This window comes from Uloborus diversus, chromosome 5, assembly GCF_026930045.1.
Source record: "Uloborus diversus isolate 005 chromosome 5, Udiv.v.3.1, whole genome shotgun sequence".
In the NCBI taxonomy this organism is placed as follows: Eukaryota; Metazoa; Arthropoda; class Arachnida; order Araneae; family Uloboridae; genus Uloborus; species Uloborus diversus.
The window spans coordinates 49359286-49386889 of NC_072735.1; the positions used below are offsets into that span (position 1 = coordinate 49359286).

A 27604-nucleotide genomic window follows, 5' to 3' on the forward strand; every position below is an offset into this window, starting at 1 on the left:
ATGAAACTGCGCTTGAGTGTTTGTTAACTGCTGACTCTACCCTAATTGAGTCTAAAAAAAATAAACAAAGGATTATTTCAGAAAATGTTTTATTTTATTCTATATATAATAAATGTTTCACTGAGTTTTAACAATGCACACAAACGCAAAAAATGACAAACTTAATACAAAAAATAAGTGCACATATTATATACATTCAAGGAGTAGGAATGTTTAGAATTTTTTACATTACAAAACAACATATAAGACAATATTAAAGCTCATTCAGAGATAATTCTGTTCATAAAAGTCTGGAAGATTTGAGGATTTACCTCTGATTTATGAAAGACGTAAAAATACTTCAAGCAACTGGACGATGTAATTTCAATCTGGTAAATGATTGCATTTAGTGATAGAAGTGAATATTATACTATTAAGTGATCGAAGCCTTATACTTTGAGGCATTATCGAGAAAAAAATGTTTAGTTTACTCTTTTTTTTAATTTAATCTGCCTAGTTTTTTTTTAATCGTATTCCTAAATTGCGAAAGTTAAAAAAAAATCTCTTATTGATCATAGCGTATTAGCAGCAATTAACATGTTACAAGTTTATTTGTTTTTATGAGGTTTTTTCCATACATTTTTTGTACTGTCATCCGTCTATTGTTCTTAAATAGCCTTTATTGTTTTATTTTTTAACTACAGTAGCAATATTTCTGCATTTAATAAAACATATTCATAGCAAATTTGTGCAAAATTCTGAATTCATCATGTTTCGCTATACAAGTTTACTTAATTTAATTTACTATTGTTTGTTAAACACTGTATGAATATTACAAAACATATTATGTGCCAAAATTCAGGTTGATTTTATAATCTATTTATTTATTAAATAAAAATAATGCAATACTCTAAAGAGGTAATCAAATAATAAATATTTTTGAATCTTCTAAACAAAAGTGTAATACATTTTGGAATAAAGGTTTTTTTATTCAAAATAGAAGGCAACGCAACTAAACTCCGTTTCCAAGTTAATAGCTAGATATCCAGGAAAAATTGCTTTGTCAACTTCAACAGTGAGTTCTTTTGCAATTATGTAAAAAGGAATTCCATGGTTAGTTTTGAAAAAATTGCTAACTTTAAACTGCAGTTTGTTAGATTTTTTAGGTTCATTTACTTTACAATTAAGGGGTTCGGTTTACCCTACTTTTCGCCAACATTTAAAATTCCTCCTCCCTCACTAAATGTATCAAAAGGTAAGATTGAAACTAAAAAACAGAGGGGAAGGAAATTTCGTGGTAGTAAAAGTAGGGGGGTACCATTAATTCATGCTCTTTACTGTGCTGAAAATATGTATGATTATAAAGATACATGAAACAACTCAAAAGTTTACCCGTATCACACAAAAGCAATCATTTTCCTTACATGTAGCAATAGCAATGGTACATTGCATCCCCCCCCCAATGTATCTTCTTACATACTATAATGTCCCTTATAGCAATCAGTAATGCTGTTTTACGTTTCAGCGTCCATAAAAATTAACAAACAATAACAGCACCTACACGACTGTAACTTCCAGAGACATCTGAAAAGATATAAATTAATACATATAATTACATTTCGCTAAAGTAAAATGAAATATATGTTCAAGATTAAAAAATCTGTAAAAAATAGGATCATATTCAGAAAATATTCTGTACAAAGTATTAAGACTACGCTTATTTTTTAATGTTTTTTAAAGCCGATTTCCGCATTGAATCTTAGCACTAGTATATTTTTAAGGCTCAGATAGACAATCACGAATATATGTTTTTGAATTTGAATTTTGTTTCAAAAAATAATTATTTAAAATTATTTAACAGGATTTTTAACATTTGAACGTACCATGAGCTTTACGATTTACGCTTTTATAACTAAGTAGCTTATGCAGCTGTTTAATGCGATTAGGTGAGATATTTTCTCAAACTAAACAATTGATATTGTATTTTATAAAACAAATCTTTCTAACCTAGTTTTAACCTTTTTTTAACAGAAAATATCTAGCATTTTTTAAACTTTTTTTTTTCCAAAACATTGCATAGAAGTGCGTCACCCGTATGTTCAAAATAAGGCACAGATGATGTAAGTAAGCACCTGCAGTAAGTTATGCCAGGCATAAAAAAAATTACTAAGCAAAAAGTAGGGGAGACCGGGACCCATATTCTATAGGGGCACGTATTCCAACGCGCCATAGTTTAAGTGTTTCTCGCTAGGTAGCGACGCTTACAGGACAGTGTGAAACTGCAGCACTGCGCATGCCTTCCAGGTAATCCTCAGTTCATCAGCTGGCTTTGTCTTGATGAGAAATCCACTTTTGCGGTTTTTCTTCTGGTGAGTAACTTTGCAAGCATTTACTTTTCATTAAAAAAAACATGTATGATACTGTTTTTGTTTCATTGTCAGGACCTAACTTTAAACTATATTTCATTATGGTTCTGATAAAGGATTGCTTTGGAAAATAGTTTTCATTTTCATAGTTAAATATTACAAAAAAAAAATCAAATATGGCGTTGGGGCACGTATTCCAATTCAATACGGGGCACATTTTCTAATTGGAAAATGTGCCCCGGGCTCTCCATGAATGTTTTTTTTTCTTTTTTTTTACCGTTAAACTTTATATTTTTAGCCAATACAGTTTATAATTATTGCATAAAACCACAATTATAAATATTTAAAATTAAATTTTGAATAACTGCTTAAATGATCTGATTTTTTTTTTAATAGTGTCAAGTCATATCTGAAATTGAATTTCATTCTCCGATGTGATATGTGAGATGGACTGAAAATGATGCGCAACTACCGTAAGAAGTCAAACCGAGGGAACTTACACACAAGCGCAAATAAATGCAGTGCTTGCAGCAATAAGAAATGGATGTAGTGTTAGGAAAGCTTCTATAGACTTTAATATAAATACGAGAACATTAAATAACTACCGCCACAAGTTCATTAATGTTCAGTTGGCTCCAGCTGAAGTACCTCAAGTCGAAGTTCTTCATGCCGAAGTTCCACAAGACGAAATGTCTCAAACCGAATTACCACAAGTCTAAGTGCCTCAAGCTGATGGCCCTCAAGTCGGAATACCACAGGCCAAAGTACCTCAAGCCGAAGTTTCTACAACCCAAATGCCACAAGTTGATGTACCGTCAGCACGAGTTCCTGCATTTGAAATGGTCTCAACTGAAGGCTTGTCCCCATCTGTTCACAGACAGATAGGCTCCAGACGAAGTAAACAATGTATGCCCAACTACTAACACTTCTGACAATCGTCCAGCCAGTTCCTTATGCCAGTTTCAATTATTCTCAATGAACCATGTCAACAACAATTAGGGCTACCAGAAGGTGTTCCTTCTACATCAAAGGACATTCAAGGTGAGACTAACCCACAACCATCTCGCTCACCGATAGCTGGTTCTTTGCCTCAACAGTATTTTCCATCCCCCGAAGAAATCAGACCATTTGAAAAGGCTGCCCCGAGGAAAGGCACAGGCAAGGGGAGGAAAAAACGAAAATCCGCCATTCTAACGGATATATACTCCTATCCAAAACGCTCTTCAAACAGAGCAAGAAGCAAAAAAAGAAAAAGTCCAACAGGGTCATTTTAAGAAATGAAAAAGGAAAGCAAACTGTGAAGCCTCAGCTATTTGTTGATGAAAAAAGGGAGAAGAAGACATTTCGTCATCTTAAGAAAAATAAAACTAAATATGCCAATGTATCAAGTGAGGAAGAAGATGAAGACTGTGTTTGCCTATATTGCTTTGACACCTTTTCTAAGTCAAAGCCAAAAGAAAGTGAATCCAGTATATTCGTTGCAAGAAATGGACGCACGTAGCGTGCGTCAAAAAAGAAAACTCTGTTTTTTGTTTGAATTAACTGTCACAGTGATATGGAAGATGACTCTCACTAACTTTGATTATTGTTATAGTACATTTTAATGTAATAAATTATTAAGAATGTACCCATTGTACTTACCAATGAATTAGAATATAAATTTTACGTTACACTCTATGTTTATTTTACCTTTATTATAGACCATTTAAACTAATTGGAAAACTTGCCCCGACCCAATTTTATACGTTAGAAAACGTGCCCCGGCTACGGGGTTGGTTTTCCAACGTGACTTGGTTACAAATATATACTTATTTCTTTGAAGTTTTTAAAATTTTTTATGTTTCAGTAATGTTAATACTTAGCCTAAAGTACAAGAATTCAAGGCGTAATCAAAACTTAACAAAATGTTTAAATAAAAAATTTTAAAAAAATAAAACAAAAAAAGTTGGAAAACCTGCCCCGGTCTCCCCTATATATATATATATATATATATATATATATATATATATATATATATATATATATATGAAGTACTCTTTACGAAGTGAGAAAAAACATAAACTAAGTGACGTTAGCGTAGACAACGTATTTCTGTTTGAACATCAATTCATATATAATAACCAGTCGTAAAACTCTATTGAAAATTAAATTTTCTCTTTGTAGTTTTGTTACGTTTTTTTCCCCTTATCGATTCTTTTCCTTTACATTTTTGAGGCATTTTCTCTAAATTTTATTTAAGCACATCACTGGAAGTCAGTGCCATCATCTTTCAGTCAAAATTCAAGAGCTTTGTGTAAGAATAATTCGTAAAGTATTAGTATAAATGGAATTTTCTAACATACCTCGCTATCACAAGTTCTATTAGAATGTTAAATTCCAGGTTTCAAGCTTCATCTACAACGAAGTTACAGGGGAGTGGGCAAAAGTGCCATGAATTGCTTCGAGAAAAGCAGCGCTTTTGTTCGACTTGAAGGGGGCACTACCTAGTTCCCAGATTTCATTTTGCGCCGACTTAATATTTCCTTTTTTTTCGCTTAGTAACATTCTGTGCAAGATTTCATTTATGTTTTTTTCCCCTAAGCAACGTTAATTAGATTTTCACAGATGAAAATTATTTGATTGAATTATTGATTAAATAATTAAAATTTATCGAGTTATGAAATCTATTATTTTTTTAATTTTTCAATGAAAGTCAAATTAATATTATGTGTTATCTAATTCTGAGTGTATATATATGATCACAAAATTGTGGACTAAAATATTTGCTTACGAGAATGGTAGTCTGTACAAAACAAGTGTTAATTAGGCAATTTATTATAGTAATATTTATACGACTTGCGTACATTTTTTTTGTGTACAATGCAATAACCAACGACTAAGCTGCTTTTAAAATAAAATGGATTTTCGATTTTTTTTAAACTGATTAAGGCTGATTAGTCCCAAATCGCGTTTGGTAGTAGTTTTGACTACCATGAATAAAATTATGAAAACAAATACTTCAGAAGTTTTTATGAATTGAGTGGTTTGATGTCAAATACTTTAGCAATTTCCATGTATCAAATTTAAAATATTTAGTAAGAAATGATTACATTTTCTTTGTCTCTCTACTCCAATACAATCTCTATCACACTCTGTTTCCGACATTTCTTCTTGATCCAAAGACTCTTCATCGTATTCTTCTATATTAGGACACATTTCCTCCTGGAATGCTGGCAAATCTTCCGGATCACTGTAAGAGTGTAAAGATATTTAAATATATATTGCATCAGCACTAACATTATGTAACTTATCTTTTAAATATAGCAATCCATAACAATTAGAATTTGAGTATAAACTGTGAAAAATGTAGCTATTGGGAAACTGATGTTATTTCTATTTCCAGTACACTCAAACCTGTTTCTGTGCTGGCTTTTTTTTTTTTTTTTTTGCGACTTTGTTTTTCTGCGATTTTATTTCTTTATTTTTATTTTTATTTATGTTTATTCATTTTTATTATTTTTATTATTACTTTCTCTTTTTTTTGCGGTTCATACAAATTTTAATCAAATCGGGACACAATTGACGAAAATATTTAAAAACAAGTGCGAGGTCAGTGGTCCTCACTTCAAGTGAGAAAATAGGTTTTGAACGATGTTATCACAAGAAAGTTCACGCGTTGTCAAAACTAGCGAGGATAATGGTTATACGTTTTGAAAAGTTTATATGTGTAAAATAAGAACGCAGGTAAATTAATTACTTAAAATATATTTGAAAACCAAATCTCAAAAGGTTTTTGAAAATCCAAATAATTCTAGTGTCTTAAATTCTTTTAAAAAAGCAACTCCTTTTTATATCGTAAGATTTTGAGTTTTCTACGCGAGACTGTTTTATGCGGTCCCTATTCATCGTATAAAAAAATTATTTAATTGTGTTGCGAAAACTATTTTTTATTGCTACTCGGGAAGTTTTGGGCGATTTTTATGTGATCACTCTCCACAGCAAAAAAAAAAAAAAAAACAGATTTGATTGTATATTCTAACAATCAAAATATTGCAAGGAGGTGTAAATATTAACGCACAATACGTCCATTTGTGCACAGGAAACAGAAGATGAGCAGATATAAAACATTCAACTTAAAATACAGGGTAACTCAAAAAGAATGGAGGAGTTTCAAAAGGCAACATATTTGGGAATACTGCACCTGTAGCTCTCTGGTGGAGTTTGAATGAGAGAGCGAGTTGTCAAGTTTTAGTTGGCTACCACTAGATGTTTCTGAGTGCCATAGCATGTATCCCGTTCAGTATTTATTATTCACTTATTTGGAATGGCAACTTACGGAGAGGTGGTTTAGCATTTTATGATCCGTTAGCTCCTAAGTCAACAGACCTAGCACCTGCGGAGGTGTGTTTATGCTCCCATGCCTACAAATCTTGAGGAACTGAAAAATTGGACCACTGCAGCAGTTGCTTCTGTGACTGTATACATGCCACAACATGCCCACAGCAGGAGTTAGAATACAGGTGTTATATCGTTAAGGCGTCAGGAAGAAGGCACATAGAAGACCTCTAGAATTATTTAAGAATGAAAAAAGCTACGTCTATTTATAAATTTTATTATTAGAAATATATACTTTTGAAACACCAACATTGTTTCTAAATAACCCTGTAAAACAGCAAAGTTTTAAATTGCTCAAAAAATTTCGCCATTACAAAAAAAAAATTCTTTTTTTTTTTAAACAAGGATATATAAAAGAAATACATTGCGTTTTAGCAACCCCAATAAGTGCACGTTAAAACAATTGTTGAATAACCGCACGTTATTGTGCTTAATTTAGTAAAGAGTCTACGATACTATGTTGATGAATGTTAGTATATGAGTACTTTTCACATTTATATCATTATTGCTCAAAGAAATATACAATTATGACTAAGAAATGCAACATTTTACTGTGTTTACTCTGTGTTATACATACGAGTTATTTGATTGTAAGATATGAAATTTCCATCTTCAGAAGAAAATATTTAAAATTGTATGTACATAAAGCCTTTGGTGTGTGTTTCCTTTGAAAGCGTTTTGCTAAATGAAACTTGAAAAGAAAGCCTTTAAAGTTTTTACGTTTTGTCTAAAAGAGTTTTAATTTTATCTAATATTTTAATTCTTCTTAAATTTGAAAAAAGAAATGAAATTTAAGGTCAAAAAGTCAAAATGATTTTGAATACCGTTCTAAAAGTAGTCAACGTACGAGTTTAGAAAAAAGTAAATAGTTTTACCTCTCTTACTGCACTCTTTAAAGAATGAAATGAAAATTATGCAAATATTTTGATATTAACAATGAAATTCTTGGTGTGGAGTTTTAAAAGTGGTTTGATTTTTACTTCAAACATCATCGATTAAGATTAATCATTAAAAAAAAGACATCTCCAAGTGAAAATAAACAATTTTACTATGCATTAAAGATCTCAAATTTAGACGAGAAAAAACATGCACATTGACTATTTTTATTGCAATAATACTATATTAGATTAGTGATTGAAAAGTAGTTGTTTTTTTTTAATTAGTTGTTTTTTCGGTAACTTATATCTTAAGCAATCGCTTTTTTGAGGTATTTTTAATTTTTTTTTCTTTTTTTAATCACAAGTTTATATATATGCATATAATTCCTTTGTTTGTCTAATTCTTCTACGTTCAGTGGTACGTTTATTGCCAACAACACCATTTTTGTTATTTTAGAACTGTTTTTTATTTGGAAAAAAGATATATGAAGCAACATTTGTGTTCATACAAGTCATGCTAACTTCTTTCCTTAAATTTAACTCAATTTAATGAGATTAAGATGGGCTTTTTTCCTCCTCAGCAACAACTTTTTAGTTATTTATTTTTCATTTACTTAATATGTCAAAATAGCAAAACACATCAAATAGCGTGTGTAGTACGATTTCTAAATCACACCATTTATGAATTTAACCATATATGATACGTATTTTCAGTTACAGATGCATTTTTTCTAAGTTTATCTACGTTTACTTTCGGTAAAATGTGAAAAGCACTCACTTAACAAACAACCAGCTGGGAATGACTTGCTTTGGAGCAAGTTGGGTAACAACGAAACTCCACCCTGATGATTCCATCAGCACGGCCTGATTGGCCCTGAGCGAATGACAAAGTTAATATTTTAGTGACATTAATTTGGAAAATATATGTGATGAAATCAATGAATCTGAGAGAAAATGCATTTTTTAGTAGACACAGAAGAAGTATAGGGAAACTGTTCTCACAGTTTTTTTTTTTAAATTAACCCAATTTTAAGAAATGAAATACTGAGTTGTAACATACATAAAAGCATGATCAGAGCAAACTAAAAAAAAGGAATCCGTTTATTAATGAAAATTTTCGTTGCAAAATTTGCCTACAGGTGGCGCTTTTGAATTTATAATGTGCAATACAAGAGGAAAGAATTATTGGCATGTAAAGCTGGGTGGTTTATTTGAAATTTTTACAGGCATATTACGCTCGCGCATGGTGGTGCCGATCAAGTTCAGGTTCCACGATTTGACCATTGAGCTGGAGGACACAATACAGACGGTCTGCGAAGTTTTCAACTTCGGAATGCAAGGCATCTGATGTGATCTTTCGCACATGTTGAGTAATGTTACCTTTAAGTTCACTGAGGTATGTGATATCTTCACGGTACACATTAGACTTAACGAACCCACAAAGTCAAAAGGACATATCGTGCCATGTTACTGGCAGAAATGACTGCTTCTTTAATTTTCTCATGATTACTAGTGTTTGCATTGTCAACAACATCTTAGGCTGCAGCGCCAACTATAGGTGATTGAAGAAACTATTTTTTTTTTTTATTACACCATACTTCCTCCCCTTTCAAGATTAGTAAGTGTTCCAATTTTGACTGCAATAGGATAATTCCTTCAAGCTACAGACTGCTCCAAATAGAAATACTTATTTTATAACCACCCGGTACTTACATTTTCAAGAATCTACGAGTAACATATAAATCAAATTCTGTTCAAATTCATGAATTAATTTTATATTTCTTGGGCTTTTGACACATAGCGTAAAATTTCTTAGTTGCAATAGCCGTCAAACAATGAAACATTATGTTTTAGAAATTTGACGTTTTAAATAATTAATTAAACATTAAACTTTTTGTAAATAAAAATAACTTCTGACTCCATGTTTTTCTTTTTTTTTTGCATATCCTATGAATCTGAGTGACTAAACATATTAATTTTAACTGAAAGAAACACCCTCGTTTCTTAGTGCGTTATAGTTTTTAATTTGAAAGCAGCTTAGTTTATTAGTTTTCTTCCCGTATGACATTTAAATGTATTATAATTATACAGACATTTAAATATATTATAATATAATACAAATTAAAATGTAAAAGATAAGAATGAAATTTATCTAAAAAATCCTATATTATAGAAACACTGAGCAATCTGTTATAGATTATAAAAATTCAATTAGGGGAAAAAAATTTTAAAAAAAGAAAGAAAGAAATGCAAAAAAAAAAACTATCAGTGCTTAAAATCTGATACGAATCACATTTCTATACTAACTTTATGCAAACTCTTTGCAAACATTTCTCTTAATCTGTATTAAAAGCAAATATTTTAGCCGCTCCCCCTCCCTCCCCCAATCTGAAGTAATTAATGTTTTTTTTTTCTCTTTAATTCTTCTTCATTATATTGAGTTCTATCCTGAAAGAACAATCTTTCCTCCACCTCTTTTCCTTAATGACAAACGCTGCAAATTGAAAACTATCGATTTTTTTTTAAATTGAAACGAATTTTCCGGTCATTGTCATTTTCAATGCTTCGAATCTTGTAAATTATTCGTGCAATGAAGAAACATTGGAGAAAATTAAGTTCAATTTGGATATTACTGTTAGATTATTTATATAATCAAGAGTAACATTTGTAGCAACAATGTACAGTCTGACCACCGATGAGATGAAAAGGCGAAAATCCGGTTTACAAACGGAAATGGATGTTTTAGTTTGTAGGGAAGGTAGCTTTACAAATGTATTTTCTAGACTCTAAATTAAGAAGACTCACATTTATATACACAGCAGTAGAAGTACACAAGAGCAAACCATAATGTACAAACGAACAAAAAAAAAAAAAAAAAACGACAATTCAAAAAAATGCACAGGTAAGTATACACAAGTTGAATACCATATGATGCTAACTCTATACAGTTGAGTACCGACTTAAGCGAGGGATGCGTTCCAAGACCCTGCGCGTAAGTTGAAATTTCGCGCTGTGGAAAAGGACATGTGTAAAAACTTTTATAAACATACCTATACGATTAAAGACACTTGTAAACACCACCCCAAACTGTTAAAAACCATTTTTAACTATACATTACTGTTTCTTAAATAAAAAATTGAACTTTTAGTTATTACATTTAAAAAAAAGCTTTATTAAACATAAAAACTGCTACGATGCACAAAATCAATGATGAATGGGAAATGAAGACGTAAAATAAACCACTACGGTACGTACATTATGTAGTAAGAAAATCAAATGCACTATAGTTGTTGAAACTTTCTCTTTTTCCTTCTATCTTCACAAACTTTAAACGAAACAGCGCTCTTAGGTGTCATTATATTTCATTAACTTTCCCATATAGAATGAAAAAAATAAATGAAAAATGAGGAGTATAGAGTCATTTGTATAAGCGATGTTCAGACTAGTACGGTGTGGGAACTTCCGTTCTCAGTGATGTCAAAGGGATGAAGGTCCATTCACAAAAAAAACCGTGCTTCCCTTCGGAAAATGTTCGTGTTGCGGGTGGAGAATTCGCGTTAGGAATAAAATTCTTTACCGGGGAAAAATCGCGTTATAGCCATTTCGCGTAAGTCGGATCGCGTTTTAGCGGGTGTCGACTGTATTAAGCTTTTTCAAATTTTCTGCAGTCAAGAAATTTAAAATAGATTGCCATTAATAAATATGAAATTCAAACACAGTGCAGAGAAGTCGTTGAAGTTGTAAGCAAAGAATGAATTAGAATAGCAACTATGAGCAACGAAAGATTTTCCACGCTTTAGTGACTCAGTAAGCATCGAAACTGAGTCAAATAAACTTTGGATAAACTTTACCGCGTGTAGTTTTTCATCGATTTTAAATATGTGTAAAACATTAATAAAGTAATCAAGAGAGCATATAAAGTCATTTCTATAATTGACATTTTATGTTTCTAAAACTAAAATTTGGGTTGTTAAGAGTTATTGCAAATAAAAAAAAGAAACTTGTGTAAAGCTATGATGTACCTCTGTGATGAATTTAATGAATATCTGACGTGAAATAAACAGGAAAAACGTAGATACATTTATTTGTACCTAGAGATAAATGTATGCTGATTTTGTTGTAAAAATGTCGAAATATGTTTTTTAAATGTTCGTACATATAACGAGTAGATCTGTGGATGTCTGGGAACGCTTTAGTCAGAATTGTACGTGTCTAAAGTAACCGTTGTTCTACACATTTGCATCAGCAATCAGAAGTCGTAATTTAAGAAATATTCTCTGGCTCCGCAGGTGAATAGAGAAGACAAAAAATTACATTATTTATTTAAACACTATCATTTATCGTCAGAAGTTTCATAAAATGACTTTTTAAGTCTGTATTAAGTAGCCCTTTAAAAATGAAAGGTTTCTACATTTCCTCAAGTCGACAGGATAGCGTAGTGGTAAGGTATCCACGGCTCCGGGTTTTGGCCAGTCAGTAAATTTTCAAGGTGCAGAAAATTGTCAACACCCAAGCCGTCATGTAAAAGATTCCTTGGGCAACCATTTGGCTTTGAATTTCCTCGGCAAAGTTATACCTCTATTGCAGGTTCACATCAAAGAGAGCCCAGGTGCCTCCACCTGGTGGAAACTGGGAGCCAAAATTATCTGTGCTATTAACATCTGTGCGTTAATGGTGACACATGAAAGACTTGATACCATATTGGGGAATCGCACTAGGTCTGCTAAAGGCTAAATAGCCAAACGCAGTCCTATCAGAAAGAAAAGAAAAACTTTTTTCTGACAGAGTTTCACAACTCTCAAGTGTTTAGTACGTACCCATAAAACAAAAATCTGGCATGACTAACATGGAAAAGTGCCTCTTTTTTACAATGGGTGTCTCACAAGGACTCATAACTATTGTTTTATATGCATATTAAACGATTTATAAGAGTTTTTAAACTTATAATCAAGTTTACGATTCGATCCTATTAAAATGACAATATTATAGATGGATTAACTATAAAGTTTATTTTTAATTATTGGGGTGAAGTATTAAATTATTCGAACTTTTTTAATGGTAATGCTATTGACTTTTTAACACACCCGTATTTTCCTCTTAAAAATGGTTTATAATAAGCAGAAAAAAAAGCGATACCGGACAGTTGGATCGTTTGGAAGTTGTATCGATTCCTGTACCGAATACAATGGTATTTTAATTTGCAGATATAGACGAGAAACTGACAATGATAGTGGTAATTTTTTTTTTTCTGGCCTGAATTGCTGGAAATACACTCATTGTAAAGCGAGCAACAAAATTCCATTTTAACAAAAGTTCCCGATATCATCTATGAGAAATGTTCAATATAAAATTTGAAAATCAAAACTCCATATTTTAATAGATGCTCTAAATAAATATTATATTGAAGCTCAGCTATTCAGTCCCTCGTCTATGAATAAAGCATCGATGAGAAATCTCATATTGAATGAATGTGACAAAGCGTAGCTTATAACTCACCAAAATGGGGTTTCTTTGATGATTTATAGCAGAAAGTGTAACAACGATAGTAGAATTTACGAGTAGTTATTGCAAATCACCATCCATTCAATGCAATGGATTTTGGAGTTTGCCCTGTAGGGCGATGGGCTATTTGTAGAGGAAGCCTTGAAAGATATGACTCTTTTACTGAGTATGCTTTTGGATAATGAATGCTGCTATTTGTTTAACAAAATGCATCAATGTAGCAAATGGCGGCATTCATCTCTTATTCGTTATGTTGTTCCAGTTTATTAATTTCAAAAGAATACTTGACTGTAAATTATTTTGAATATCAATTCTTTGTAAAACCATACAATCGCCCAGCCCCCTAGAGTTTTATTTTATTGTTTATTTTCTCTATTAATCATATTTGCTCTTATAACCAGAGCTTATATTAGTACTTATAGCCAGAGCAGTATACTTATAGCCTATTAGTACTTATAGCCATCTCCCTTCCAAATGAGTGTACTTCCAAAGGTACATACAGGTGTTTTTATTTAGATGCTTGCTTCTAGTATTAAAGCAAAAAGCGTAATATTTTATACAATATAAATTTATTTTCTCTCCATCCCTCTCAGGATTTTCAACGATGCTATTTTTTTACAAAAAAGAAGCTATTAAATACGTTTTAATAAGTTTTGAAGCGTGTTTCCAATTTCTAATGCAAAAAAATAAGCTTCGTATTGGCAGTAAACTTTTTATTGCATCGGTTATTTATTGCAAAAAGTGCAACAGCGATAGAAGAATTTACAACTTATTTCAAATCGCCATTCATTCAATTCAGTTGAATTTGGAGTTTGCTCCAAAGGGCTAAGGGAACTTTGAAAGATACGACTATTTTCTTATGATTTTGGGTAATATGTATTTTTATTTTCTTCACGAATTGCATCAATGGGGCTAAAGACGACACTCATCTTTTTTCGTTATCCTGTTTCATTTCATACTCTTGATATGAACATTTGGCTTTAAACACGTAAAAACACTATTTCTTTCAAAACTTGCAGATTTTTTTTCTTGAAAATATACTTTATTGTTTGTTTTTCTTAAAAAACACTGCATTTATGTGTGTGTGTATTTTTTTTCCTGTGTACCACTTTAACAAAAGCTCACATTTTCTTTATTTATATATTTTTTTGATAAATTTGTAGCGACCTCCAAGCAGCTAACTCCAAGAAAAAAGTTCCTTTATGGCACCAAAGCACATGTCTCAGGAGTCAGTTGTAAATCTATAATTTGCATTGAAAACCACTACTGCACAGTAAATTCGGATTATAAAAATACTCGTAAAAACTATGTCAAGGGATGGAGTGAATTTCTTGCATCACAAGAGCAAATTAAAAAAATTAAATGAGCCAAAGACAAACGAAGGGGTTTTATTCGCTTACAAATTAAAGCAGTCCTTCATGATTAAGAGTTTGAAAATTTACTGTGAGAAAAAGCAAAAGAAGTCTGGCCCGGAATTCAAATCATTGTGCAGTTATCATATGAACGAGCTGATGTGTGCATCACATGACTTCCTTTTACTCCAATTTAATGTCATTTCCCCATTATTCGCTATTTTAATGTGATTCAATATTTATTCTCTAAATATCACCAACAATGGCCAAATTGAAACCAAAAAAAAAAAAAAAACTCCGCCAAATTTGTCGTCAAGTTGGCGACAAAACTTGGCGACCAAAAGACTGGCGATATATCGCCAAGTGTCCGACAAATTATAACGCCACTTGAGTTTACATCGAAATTAACAATGATTTCCCCCCAAAAAGGTGCAAAAGACCCCCTTAGGAACATCCGAAAGCAACCAAAAGGGGAGGTGCACAACTAGACCCCACTACGAGTCTATGTACCAAATTTCAACTTTCTAGGACATACCATTTTTGAGTTATGCGAGATACATACGCACATACGCACATACACACATACGCACATACATACAGACGTCGCGAGAAAAGTCGTTGTAATTACCTCTGTGATGGTCAAAATGGATATTTCGCGTGTCTATACATTCTTAGGCACTTTTCCGCATGTGGTCGAATCGAAAAAAAAACTCAACATTCATTTGGGGGTGAGCAAAATGGAAATTAAGGGCGATTTTTGAGTGAAAATTTTTTCGCGAATACAATACTTCCTTTTTTGTAAAAGGAAGTAAAAATGGATCTCCGATTTAAAAAAAAAGAGTATTCTTGACGGACCGTTTTTGGTTTTGTTTTATAAAAGAAACACGTTCTGTTTATGAACTAAATGGTTTAATGTGGAGAAAAAAATAATTCTGGTTGTGCATTTATTTCACGACTAATAAACATAGATACAGACAGATATTTGTTTTTAAGAATGTTTGACATTAGCGTCCAAACATTACGAATGTTGTTATGTTTGGATCCTAGGCGTTTTTATTTAAAGTGCTTGGAATTTTGTACTAAAATGTATAGCTTTTAAACGTAATATTTTAAAAACACAAATACCATTTCCACCTTCCTTAACGCTAATGTTTATTTCAAATACAAAACTTCAAAATGTGCTCGTCTGAGTTTTAAAGGTTTCCAGTTTTCAATGAGTGAAATACGCTTGTCGGTATGATAAATGTATGGTAGCTTAAAACAGTGTACTTTTTCGTTTTGTTTATACATACTGTACCCAAAAACTAGTTAATTTATAGTGATTGAGAGGAGGTAAGAAAATAGTACCTTGTTTGTGAAAGTCTGAATGCAGCATATTTTTCCGCCATTGCTATTGCTACATCAAAGTCATCAATGTCCCCTAAAATGAAAATGTTTTAGTACAAAATTAAAAGCTGTGTCCTATTTCATAATACATATTAATGAAACATTTGAAATATTTTGAGCTTTCGAAAAGTCATAAAAAATACCCTTATAAAAAGCATTACTTTTGAAAATAACTCACACATTGGAAATGTTCCTTAAAATACTGTAAAAAATTTTACACTTATAAATACTCATTTATTTCTGTTTAAAACTTAAGGGCGTTTAAAGCTGCAAAAAGGCATTATAATTTATTTTTAAAGACAACTCGCACAGTTGTAAATAATAAAACTCCCTCCCCCCTAAAAAATGTTGATTTTTCAAAAACTAATTTTTGAAAAAGAAAAGAAAGAAAGATAGAGTAACATAGTATTTTTTAACCAAATATGATGTGAAAATTGACAAAGGTTTAAGTTGATTAGAAATTTGTTATATTTTATTTGGACACTGCTCTGTTAGTTTTCATTTAATTCATTTTTAAACATATATATTTTTTTTTTCAATGTATTTGGAAATAAGCACATTAAAAACTTTCTTGGTTGGAATATAGATTCCTTTTTCTGGTTTTTGAAAGTATGGAACTTATTACGCTGGACTGCAAGTCAACCAACCAAACTATGTGGAACATTCAACATATTTGATAGGAATAAGATTATGCATACAATTGACTGGTATGCTGAGTAGTGTTGTGGTTAGACGCTGGTCTCTTACGCCCAAAGGCGCGGGTTCGGTCCTCGCTCTCGTCGGTGGATTATCACCGATGGATCAGTCGATGGTGTGTCAAAAAATTGACAGCGTCCATGTCGTATGATTATGCGGCATGTAAAAGATTCCTCGAGTACTCGTTTGGCATGGAGTATCTCTTAGCAAAATTAAATTCCTAGTGCTGGTTTGCATCAAATAGAGCCCAGGTGCCTCCATCTAGTGGGGAAACTGGGCGTCGAAATTCTCGTGGCAATGGAATCCCACCGATAGTGGTGTCACGTGAAAGAGCGGTTGCTATGACGGGGGATCGCACTAGGTCTGCAAAAGGCATTTGCCTCTACCTCAGCCCCATTGGAAAAAAAAACAAAAAAAAAAACAATAAACTAATAAACGGAAAATCGCAATTTTCGGACCTAGGTTAGACTAGCTCTGAGGTACAGAATTACTGCGTTATTTACTAATTTTAAAGCAGTCGTATGCACAAGATATTGCTTAAAATAACAATTTTGTGATAAAGGTCATTGCGAAAAATTATCAAGATTCAATTAAAGTGTATTGCAATTTTGTGTGCAAGTTTCAGGCAAAATTTTGCATAAAAATTTTCTTCAGACATTTAAATGATGCAAAATTGAGAATTTAAACACAATTTTTCAAAACGGATGTGAAAAATGAAATGATGTACTATTTTTTATTTATTATTTATAATAATAAGGTTAAATATTATTACCATTCAGTAACTTACCGCCCATTAGCCAGGGCTAAAGCAGAAATACGTGAAATACACCTCCAGTTCAGCCATTACCAGCCGAGGACTGCAGTTTCGTGCTTATTAGCACTCATTAGCCCGGCATAGGAAAGTGACTGAGCTGGAGATGGAAAACCTCTTAAGGAAGCCAAGAGTGCCGAACAAACTGGTAGCTAATATAATTAGCACAGATCAGGCGAGTGACCGAAGCAATGGTTTGGTTCAACTCGAAGATTGAAGGCAAGGCATGGAAGCACAAAACTGCAGTCCTCAGTTGGAAATGACTGAGCTGGTGGTGTATTTCACGTATTTCTGCTTTAGCCCTGGCTAATGGGCGGTCATTTACTGAATATACCTTGCCTCGCGTTCATTCTTCGAGTTGAACCGAACCATTGCTTCGGTCACTCGTCTGGTCTGCTAATTCTATATTAGCTACCAGTTTGTTTCGCACTCTTGGCTTCCTTAAGAGGTTTTCCATCTCCAGCTCAGTCACTTTCCTATGCCGGGCTGATGAGTGCTAATTAGCACGAAACTGCAGTCCTCGGCTGGAAATGACTGAGCTGGCGGTGAATTTCACGTATTATTACCATTGTTTTTTACTAACATTTTCACACCACTACAAATAATCAAATGTTTTCAAGAAAAATAACTGTGTTGCAGAAAAAAATATCAAGACATGTTTTTTTAGTACTTTTTTGTTGGATACATTTCTTGAGTAAGTTTAAATTTAAAATAAAACCATTATCATTTTAAATAGTTATTTAATTGAAGTTAAGTTGTAGGTTTTACTAATAATTTGAAACTTTTTTATGAGACGACCCGATTTTTTTTTTTTTTTTTTGAAAAATATAGTTTATAGTTACAAGTTTCAAACATCCTACTAATGCCCACCAAAAATGTTATTTTATAGGTATTTGAAAATTAATGGGCATTCGTAACGTAATGAGTATTTGATTTTTTTTTTTTTTTTTTTTTTAATTTTTGCAATGTTTATCTGAAAACCAAAAAATGAAGGATGCAAAAAATACATTATTTATTCCTTCATTTGTCATCCAAACCTTTTTCATTGGTCGCGGTGACATAAAATAAATCATACCTCTGGAGCTCATCAACGAGGGTTTTTCACAAAATCCTCTGTTATTAGCCCAGAGTTGGGAGTATTGATGATGAGGCACGTTGTGACGATGCTGAAATAAAATAAACGAAAAAATGTAGAGTCCATTTTTTTCCGTACCTCTTTAAATTTTTTCCTACTAAATACTTTACGTTTTATCGTTATAGTGAGGAAAATGTTTTGACTCTTAAAAATGCCTTGCGTTTCACATGCAATGAATAATGTTAGCAACCGATGTTCGTTTTAATCAACATTTTAGGAATTGCCGAAAACAATATAAAAGTTGTTCTAATGAGAGAGACAAGAAAGCCGTCTACTTCGCATGGACACATTTATAAAAAAGATGACGAAGTCACTGCATTTTTCGTTAAAAGTTGATTGAAAAAATACAACATGCTGCTATAAATAAAGAGTAATCACGGTTCTTAATACCGAAAAAAGCAACATTAAAATTATGATGAGCTTATTTCTTCAATTATTCACAAGGACACTTTAGTTTGAAAATAGGCCAGAGCAGAACTTATATGCTACGTTTATCAAGATATCGATCTGAATTATATTTTTCGGTACTTAACATTGTAACTCTCTTCAGTCTTTTCTCTCTAAACTGTTTTCATTTTTAAAACAAATTTACTGCACTTCTCGTTTTCTTGAATTGGAAATTCATTCTTGCCGATTCTAAAAGTTATTAAATTCCAAACACAAAGTATTATTTAATTTTCTGTCCTTTCTTGATCGTCCAGAAAAAATTCTTTTAAACCAGCAATATGTAGTTTCAGCTAGAACGGGCAAAAGTATGAGCTACGATGAGTATAACTGTATATTCTCGGTAGTATATTATGAAGGTTTTTGTTATGTACATGTTTCTAATTTCAATTTTTGGTAGTTTGAGGCTATTGATTTATTTTTCTTATTTTATAGTCAATATTATGTGAAAGTTAATCGTTTAAAGAGTTGAACGTATATTTATTTTGTAACTTTAGAGCAAAAGAATTGCTTTCATAAAATAAAAATACATACAATTTCTTTAAAAAATGCATGCAAAAAACATAAATATATTTACAAGAAACTCAGTTTTAAATGCCAAAAAACATGAGATAATTGATAAATAATCCTTAACTTTCCAAAAGTTTACGTTTTCTGTATGAAAAATGGGCTCGGGCTATTTTTACGAAAATATAACAAATCATGTCCAAGACATTTGATATTTTGAAAATCAATTTTACTAATTTCCGACTACTACTGTTATTATTATTTTTTATTGATCCCTCATTTATTTGTGTAATAAAATATCAATGTTTTGTACGCAACTAAGACATGAAGAGTTAAAGAGAGTTTCGATTACACCGCGTAGCACAGTTAAAAAATATACCTGTTTAAAATTATCTAATCATAAAAAAGGGGCTACAATTAAAGAAGAATAAAAGGATGATAGTAAAATGTATAATGCATAAATTTATTTTTAAAAAAAATCCGCCTCAATTTTAACAAGCAGTTTTATATTTACTATCGCAAAATAAATAAAACCCATCTGGTTGATTGGCAGTAGAATTTTAAGTGACTAACAAGGTACGTAAGTTCTAAGAATTAGTATCTTTAAAAATATTATAATATTCAATGTATTTGTTTTATTTTAGAAATAGCTGCTACATAATTGACAGTATGTAAAAAGAGTTTTTACATTGTTGTAGCATTTCAGCGCGATTTAAAATCACATTTTTTATATCCTGATAATTTAAAGCTGGGACACTTGATATTCTCCTTCTTGTTCCAAACTGAAATTAACGTGTCGTAAATTACAAGTACGAAAAAGGGATACTTGACTACTACAGGGATATTTGACTACTGCAAATTACATTGAGAATTAATCTATAACTACTCTTAATTGGATATATTTAATCAAATTGATTAAAAAAACTCTTTACAACTTCGAAAGACAAGGGTGGAACAATTACGCAGTTTTTGTTCTTCATTGACGTAGTTCATACATTCTTTTCTTCCTCATAAACACATCGTTGGTTATCATATTTTTCAAGTTTAACAGTGGCATTTAGAATATTATTAAGCATCCGTACATTGCCATATTTCGTTTAAAACAACTTTGAACATCCCTGGAATACATTTAGAACTAGATGCATTGATGTAATTTCCCCAGTCAAGATTTTCGCATTGTTTTAAACTTTCCAAAATTAGGCAGATCCACCGCCGCCCCGGAAGCGCTCTGGTATGTTGGAAATCTGATTATCTAAGATCTCTTGGTGATTTACGATGGCTCGTAATTAAATGTCCAAATGAAAGATCCCACTTAGATCGTAGCCCAGAGCATAACGCAACAGTCACGATACCTTTATTGCATTCCACGCCAATTGAAGCGGAAGTTTCTCCGTGACACCTAGTTACAAGGTTCCTGTTTGAACACTATTTCATGGGAAATAGTTGGAAAGTTTGGAAAGAAGATTTAGAAGTTGTTATTCGTTTCTAAATTATTTTGGGAATCATTTATTTTTCTATACATAAATAAGAGACGTTTTAAATTGTTTAAATTGTACTAAAAGTTATGCGATTCAAAATAAAAACTACTTTTTGAAGTTTGAACTGATATACGTCTTACATTTTTCCTCTTCCTAATTATGCTATCAAAACTAATTTAATCTGATTTCTTTAAACTAGGTCAGTTAATTCAAATCAGTACGAATCATTGTCAGTAGCTGAATTTAATCAGGTTCAAATTAATCAGACTTATCTTTGAGTGAGTACACTTTAGTCGATTGAGGATTTGGTTGATTAATGTCCAAAATTGATGCAAAAAAATCGGTCCTTTAGTACATAGCATTGTTTAAGAGACATGAGTAGAAAGATATTACATAGTTATTCATGTTCTATGTTTTTAGTACATGAAGAACTGAATAAAACATAACAAGTCCTGAACTTTCTGAACTTTTTTTTTAACCGTGTCCTTAAATTAAAAATTGGACATGTTTAGGATCTAATATGAGAATAAAAGTGCTGTCCAAACACTTATCATAGTTTATATATCGTTCTTAGCTTAATTCCTGCGCAGTTCTCAAAAAAAAAAAAAAAAAAAAAAAACTTGTTTGTGTGACATTTTGTAATTTCCGGTAATATTTGTTACAAATATTCTCTAGAGTTGATGATCTAAGTATGATACAATACTAGTGAGTAGAAAGTTCATAAGTATGAAATTGAAACGTACAGTGAAAATCCCATTTCAACGATTACCAACACTGTAAAAAAATTCCGAAACGTTACTGAGTAGTTCCATGTAACGTTTCAGGATTTTAATGGTTTTTATCCACTTCCTGGAAATATCAAGTATCATTGTCAAAAAGTTTCCTGGATTGTTACAAGTTGTCCAAATGCAGACTTCTCTCTGTTGCAAAAATTATTTTTAGCTCCCAGTTTAAAGATTAACAGAGAGTATTTATCAGGTACATCGGCTTCAGTTCAGCTGCGGCTCGTCCATGCTGATTAAACTCCCAAAGGGAGCGAAAAAGTATGGACTACGTAGCTTTGCAAGAATTGCAATCAAGCGAGATGCTTGATACGTACTTACAAGTCTGGCTTAGTTTTGGCCATGGCTGCAATACTGTTTTTGGAACAGTCATTATAAACCAGGAAGCTTCCGAGCTGTTATATTATCCCAACCTAAGATGACTCTGATGATTCAGAGACAAGACTGGCTTTAAACGAGAATTTTTCTGGATTTTTCAGGAAGGTTACTGAATTTCAGAGGAAAACATTCCTGGTTTTTTGGAGATATGTTACTGGCAGAAATTGGGTACATCAGCTGCCTAATATTTTCCAGGAACGTTTCTGAATCGCTTTTACAGTGAATGAAACGAAATCACCGTTTGAACGAAATGAATTTCCAATTCAATTGACTGTTACATTGCTTATTGTGGTCCCTAAATTTTTTCATAATGGGATTACGTATTTCCTTTATTTTGTCTGAGTTTCAGGCAGATTTGACTGTCTGCAAACTGAATAAAAAGGAAAATAAAGAAAATAATGCACATGAATGTTTAGAAAAGAATAATAAAATCGGACTACTATGAGACTCACACTGACCCTTCGTTACCTGGACTCGTTGGGGTACGTCATAGGTATGTTCTGATAATCGTCCTCCAACTCGGGTCCTTTGAAGGCTCTGTTCTGGTGATGCGGATGTGGGGTCCTGAAGGGCGTGGTTTGGAATGTGTGTGGTGGCGTAAGGCAGAGGATAATACAAAGGCTCTCGCTGGGAGTCATAAACGGAATTACCCTTTGCCTTACCATAGGAACTCATGGAAATATCGTCAGCTCGACCTCCGGAGCCTCGTGAATCTAGGAAATAGAGCATATTGACGACGAAGAATCAATTATTGAAAGAGGTATTGTAATTAGAAAGGATGCAGATATGGCAGAAGTCTGATTATAAAGCACTCATTAGTTAAAGAGGTAAAGTAAATCTATAGGATGCAAATATGGCAGAAGTTTGATGCTGAAGTACTGACTTGTTAAAGAGATAAAGTAATTATATAGGATGCATATACGGCAGAAGACTAATTATGAACTACTGATTAGTTAAAGAGTTATAGTAATTATATAGGATACTGATATGGCAGCACATTAGGAGTCGATAAAAAAAACAGCGTAAATTGGCATACATTTTTCAATAGACTAAGTCTACACGTGTTTGAAAAATTTAAAAATCGATACAAGTGTATGCATATTTAACAAAGGGGAACAAAATTACTTGACTTGTTCATTCATTTATTTTTATTAGTATTGTTTAATACTTTATCACCAATAACTTAAAAAGTAATATATTGCAAACGTTTCATTCAAGGTTTAATTAGTGATACAGCAGTGATTCTTCACCACTTGGGCACACTCCCTGGGGGTCATGATAAAAGCGGGTGCGAGCATCCAAATGTTAAAACTCACATTAAACTAAAAGATTATAGCTTCATGAAAGGAGGTTGGCAGCATTTTATAGTGGAACAGTCGTATGAAATATTTATTTTATTAACAAATAATTTGTTCGTTTTTGTTGAAACCATTGTTATGTTGTGAGTAACCTACCGCAGCTCAGAATCTTACCTTTTTTTTTTGGAAAAGTGAAATGCAATTCAGCAGTTGAGTATTGCTGATAAATGCTTAGGGACAGCTACGACCCTGTCGTAGCTGTCCCTAAGCATTTAGGGGCAGAACATTTAGGGGCATATAAAACTAAAGATACTAAGTGATCAAGAATGCGCAAAAAGATATTTAAACTGGGCACGAGCCGCAGCTTCGAACATTTGTTAGTTTCCAGATGTTTATTTATAACTAACAAAATTTTGTAAGTTTTATTTGATTTTATATGTTTATTGTTTTTTTTTTTTCACTGATTGTATGCCTTTTGTTTTTATTCTTTTTTTCACTTATTTTGCATGGTTTTGACTTCAAGGGAAAAGAATAATCAATAATAGACTTTGTTATCTTTATTGCATGAGTTTGTTTTTTTTTTTTTTTATGAATTACGTTGTTCTAAAATTCTCCTATATCCAAATTTCTGAACATTTTCTACATGGGCCTGTCCATACATGTCACTTTTTTTCAACAAATTTGGCACACCCTCTCTTCGTCACTAAGTGTCACTTTACTTTATCCCCTTTTCATGTAACATTTCACGAAGTTCTATTTTAGTGAATTGGTATAAAACTGTGTGATGTCACATTTCTTGTAACCCCCCCTCCCCTCCCTCCTCTTTGTCATAACTTCATCCCCCCTCAAAGCAAAATATTATTTTTAGACGAACCCTAAGCTGACACAAAAATTTAAAATTTCTGTTCCTGCTTTGGAAGTGCGAAACTATTTTCGAAATATAGTACATTCACTTTTTGAAGAAATGTTCAATTTTTGATTGATTAACCGAAGGAGTTTCATTTTTTTATTTTAATAAACAAGACCTATTGTTTATTTAAAACAGTTCTTACTGTCTAATGTGTTAAAATATATTATAAATTTTAGCTTATCCGAGCGTATAAATGAAATTAAACTAGTTCTAAAAAAGCTGCATTCCTTTATTGTTAATCAGCGCGGAATTTTTCTTAATTAGAAAAATTTGCGTTAAGCTAGATTAAAAAGCTCTTTTTTGTGACTTTGTAGCAGCTGTTTTCAAAACATAATAAACTTTTTCATTACAAAAGAGTTTACTTTTAATTAAAGTACTACGAAGAAAAGGAGTTAAATTTCTTCTTTAGTAAGATTAGAATCATGTTTCTATTACCCTTTTTTCATTAAAGTCGGAGAAAAAGGGCTCCAAAGAAAAAGGTTATTATTTTCTGCAACTTCAAAAAGTAACTAACATTCCTAAGACTCAGTTTTCATTGACAGTCTCTATCATAAAATATTGCTCACAATTGCTGTGCGTTTCTAGTTCGTTGTGTGTGTGTGTGTGCGTGTGTGTTTTTTTTTTTTTTTTCCTCTTCTAAAACTTATTGACATCAAATTTTAAATATTAGTTGCAAAACTATTAACTAAGCAACATTGAAAAAATCCTTGATTTTTTTTGAACTGTATCTATGTACGTTTACCCCCTACATATTTTACGTTTAGGAAAGGAAACCACTCGGCTTGTCTGCCTGAAAACTAAATCGTTGTACATTGCCACCTTTCGTGGTAAGACAATCGCTCCCCCAGTGAATAAACAGTTCGTTTTCTTTCTCTTAATAAGATTTTAATTTATTTTTCTTTGCGTTTTCAAAAAGAAAACGAACAAGACAATCCTGTGCTTGTCCACTGGTTGGGTATGTTTATTCAGTGGGTAAGGGCCCGTTTTTTTCATATCACTAACCCCTTCCCACTCAAAAGAAGAAAAAAAGCAGAACCGTAAAATGTTTCCCAGTATTTTAAAAACAATTACATACATCAACAAAAATGTTGTACTATGATGTGCCAAAAGATGCAGTTTTAAATGACGTTATGAACTTTAAAAAATTAAATTGCACTTAGGTGTTCCTTTACTGGTTGTTCAACCCTATATAGAAGTATTATATTTATTGCTGTTTTACGTGAAAAACAATAATTTGTGGTTCATCAATATTTGATCCAAAAAAATCTACAAAGTACCTTTATGTAGGCGTTATACATGAATCCAATCTTGCAAAAAATAAGGTTACCAGTTTTTTTAAATCGGCAGGTTTTATACAGCATCCATTTTTGCAACCCCACAATGTAGGTAAGTGCATTTTGTCTATGATACAGAGTATATCTTAAGCTGTCAAGCCGCATTACAAGATCTAAAAGGTCCTAGTAATGCAGTTTGGTCACTGAGCTCTATTATACGTAAGCCGTACGATGAGCCATCATACCTCTGTTGTGTTAACCATCTGACTGTTTATATCGCGATTCCCACAAGCAATTGAAATGTGGCAAAATCTGCTCAGCTCGTGATTTCCGCTAACATGTGTTTTCTTCCTACAATGATAAGAGCTTCTCGTTTTTTCCCCGTTTAACCACTGAAACAAATTATATACAAATTTTTGACGTTTTGCTTACATTTTGAACACTTTATGTTATAAGTTATCCATACTAAATTATGGCTTTTGTAAGTATTTTGATTGAGATAAAAGTGGTTGTCCTGGGAGGTTGAGAAAAACACACACACACACATACACACGCAATTTTTGAAGCAATTTCGGTCCACAAACTCAGTAGGGCAAAAGTGGGAGAGACGCCATAACTTCCAAAATTCCGTGATTAAGAAATAGATGGCTATATTTTTCCTTGTTTTAGTTACCCATAGACGCATCCTTCTTAACGTGTCAGTTCTTGTTTGACTTAGCTCGAGTGTGACGTATTTATGATGAAATGATCATTGTAGTGCGAGCAATTTTCGACGACAATTTTAAGTCACTTTGGTTTCAAGAAGTGTTAAATTTAAAACAAAGACAATATAAAGTAAGAACTGGTTTAAATATTTTATTTAGCTTGTTATTACCTTTTTTCAACTACATTTACCAATATATGTTATTACTTACTTACTTTATACCTATGTGGCATCTCTCCCACATAATAAGGAGAATGCCAAACCTTTCAAAAGTGTAAATGAATAGATGTTCTGTTTATATATTTTTTGTTTTTGTTTTTTGAATGCCGGGAAAACACGCAAGGAAGCATACGGTAATCGGGGGGCAGTGGGGTGAAGATAACATAATTCTGGTTAATTGAAATAGTAAAAAAAAAAAAGAAATATCGCAAAATGAAACTAAAAAAACTTTATGGAATGTCGTAGGAAGTTTTACATCAGGTTTTACAGCTTCGGGAATATTCCCACTCCTTGAGGGTATTTCAGATCATTTATTTGCTATATATGATTTAATTGAAGAAGCAAATATTGACATTCTTCTTGAAAGTGCTGCCACTCCACCTCTGTTTACAGAAAAACCATCAACCTCCAGACAAACATCCAAAAGGAAAGAAAACGACACAAAGACTCTTGAAAAATCTTATCTAATCCGAAAAGTGCCTAGCTCTACAGTGAAGCGAAAACAATTTGCTTGTGTGCACGGAATGCTGGGAAAATTATTATTTAACAAAAATAAACCTGGCTGGGTGAAATGTTCCTTTTTCTAAGAATGGTTGCACGAGTCATGTACTGTACGATACCGTAATAATTGTGATGGGGAAATAATCCGCAAAAAGATAAAAATCAAGGAATAATAACACAGATGGCATCTGTCCCACACTATATGACGTCTCTTCCACACGTTATGGGAGAGATGGCCTGTTGTCAATTCACATTTTTTTTTTCCTTTTACGTCAAAAGCTCGTTAATGGTAATTTTAATACTTAATAGTAGTGTAACTTTAAAATAAAACAGAAAGGGTTAATTTATATTGCATTTTTTAAAATCTAATTTTTGCAAAAAGTATGGCGTCTCTCCAACTTTTACCCTAGTCATAGGGTTATCCCAGTTCGTAATTCTTCTTGAGCTAATCCAAACAGCGAATATCCTCTGCTTGAGTAAAATCATCAGTGTGTGGGTTCTGATGTCGCATTATTGTACATAGAACGTTTTTTAACTCTTCAGCATCTAGAGGCATCCCATAGGCTTCTTGAATTTCCTTCCAATATCGTTGCGCAACAACACAATCTGAATCAAAGAAGGGCAGTGGTCT

At 32.3% G+C, this 27604-nt stretch overlaps 1 protein-coding gene across 1 annotated transcript in view; it reads right to left on the reverse strand.

Annotated features, from left to right (window-relative positions):
- Positions 1 to 1239: 1239 nt before the first annotated feature.
- LOC129222914 (uncharacterized) overlaps positions 1240 to 27604 on the reverse strand; it is a 44179-nt gene continuing 17814 nt past the window's right edge. The window contains exons 3-8 of the mRNA XM_054857476.1: positions 22537 to 22781; positions 18420 to 18510; positions 15799 to 15871; positions 8376 to 8471; positions 5435 to 5574; positions 1240 to 1563 (exon numbers count right to left, since the gene is read on the reverse strand). Coding sequence (XP_054713451.1) covers positions 1517 to 1563; positions 5435 to 5574; positions 8376 to 8471; positions 15799 to 15871; positions 18420 to 18510; positions 22537 to 22781 — 692 coding nt within the window. The 3' untranslated portion in view covers positions 1240 to 1516. The remainder of the gene's footprint in view (positions 1564 to 5434; positions 5575 to 8375; positions 8472 to 15798; positions 15872 to 18419; positions 18511 to 22536; positions 22782 to 27604) is intronic.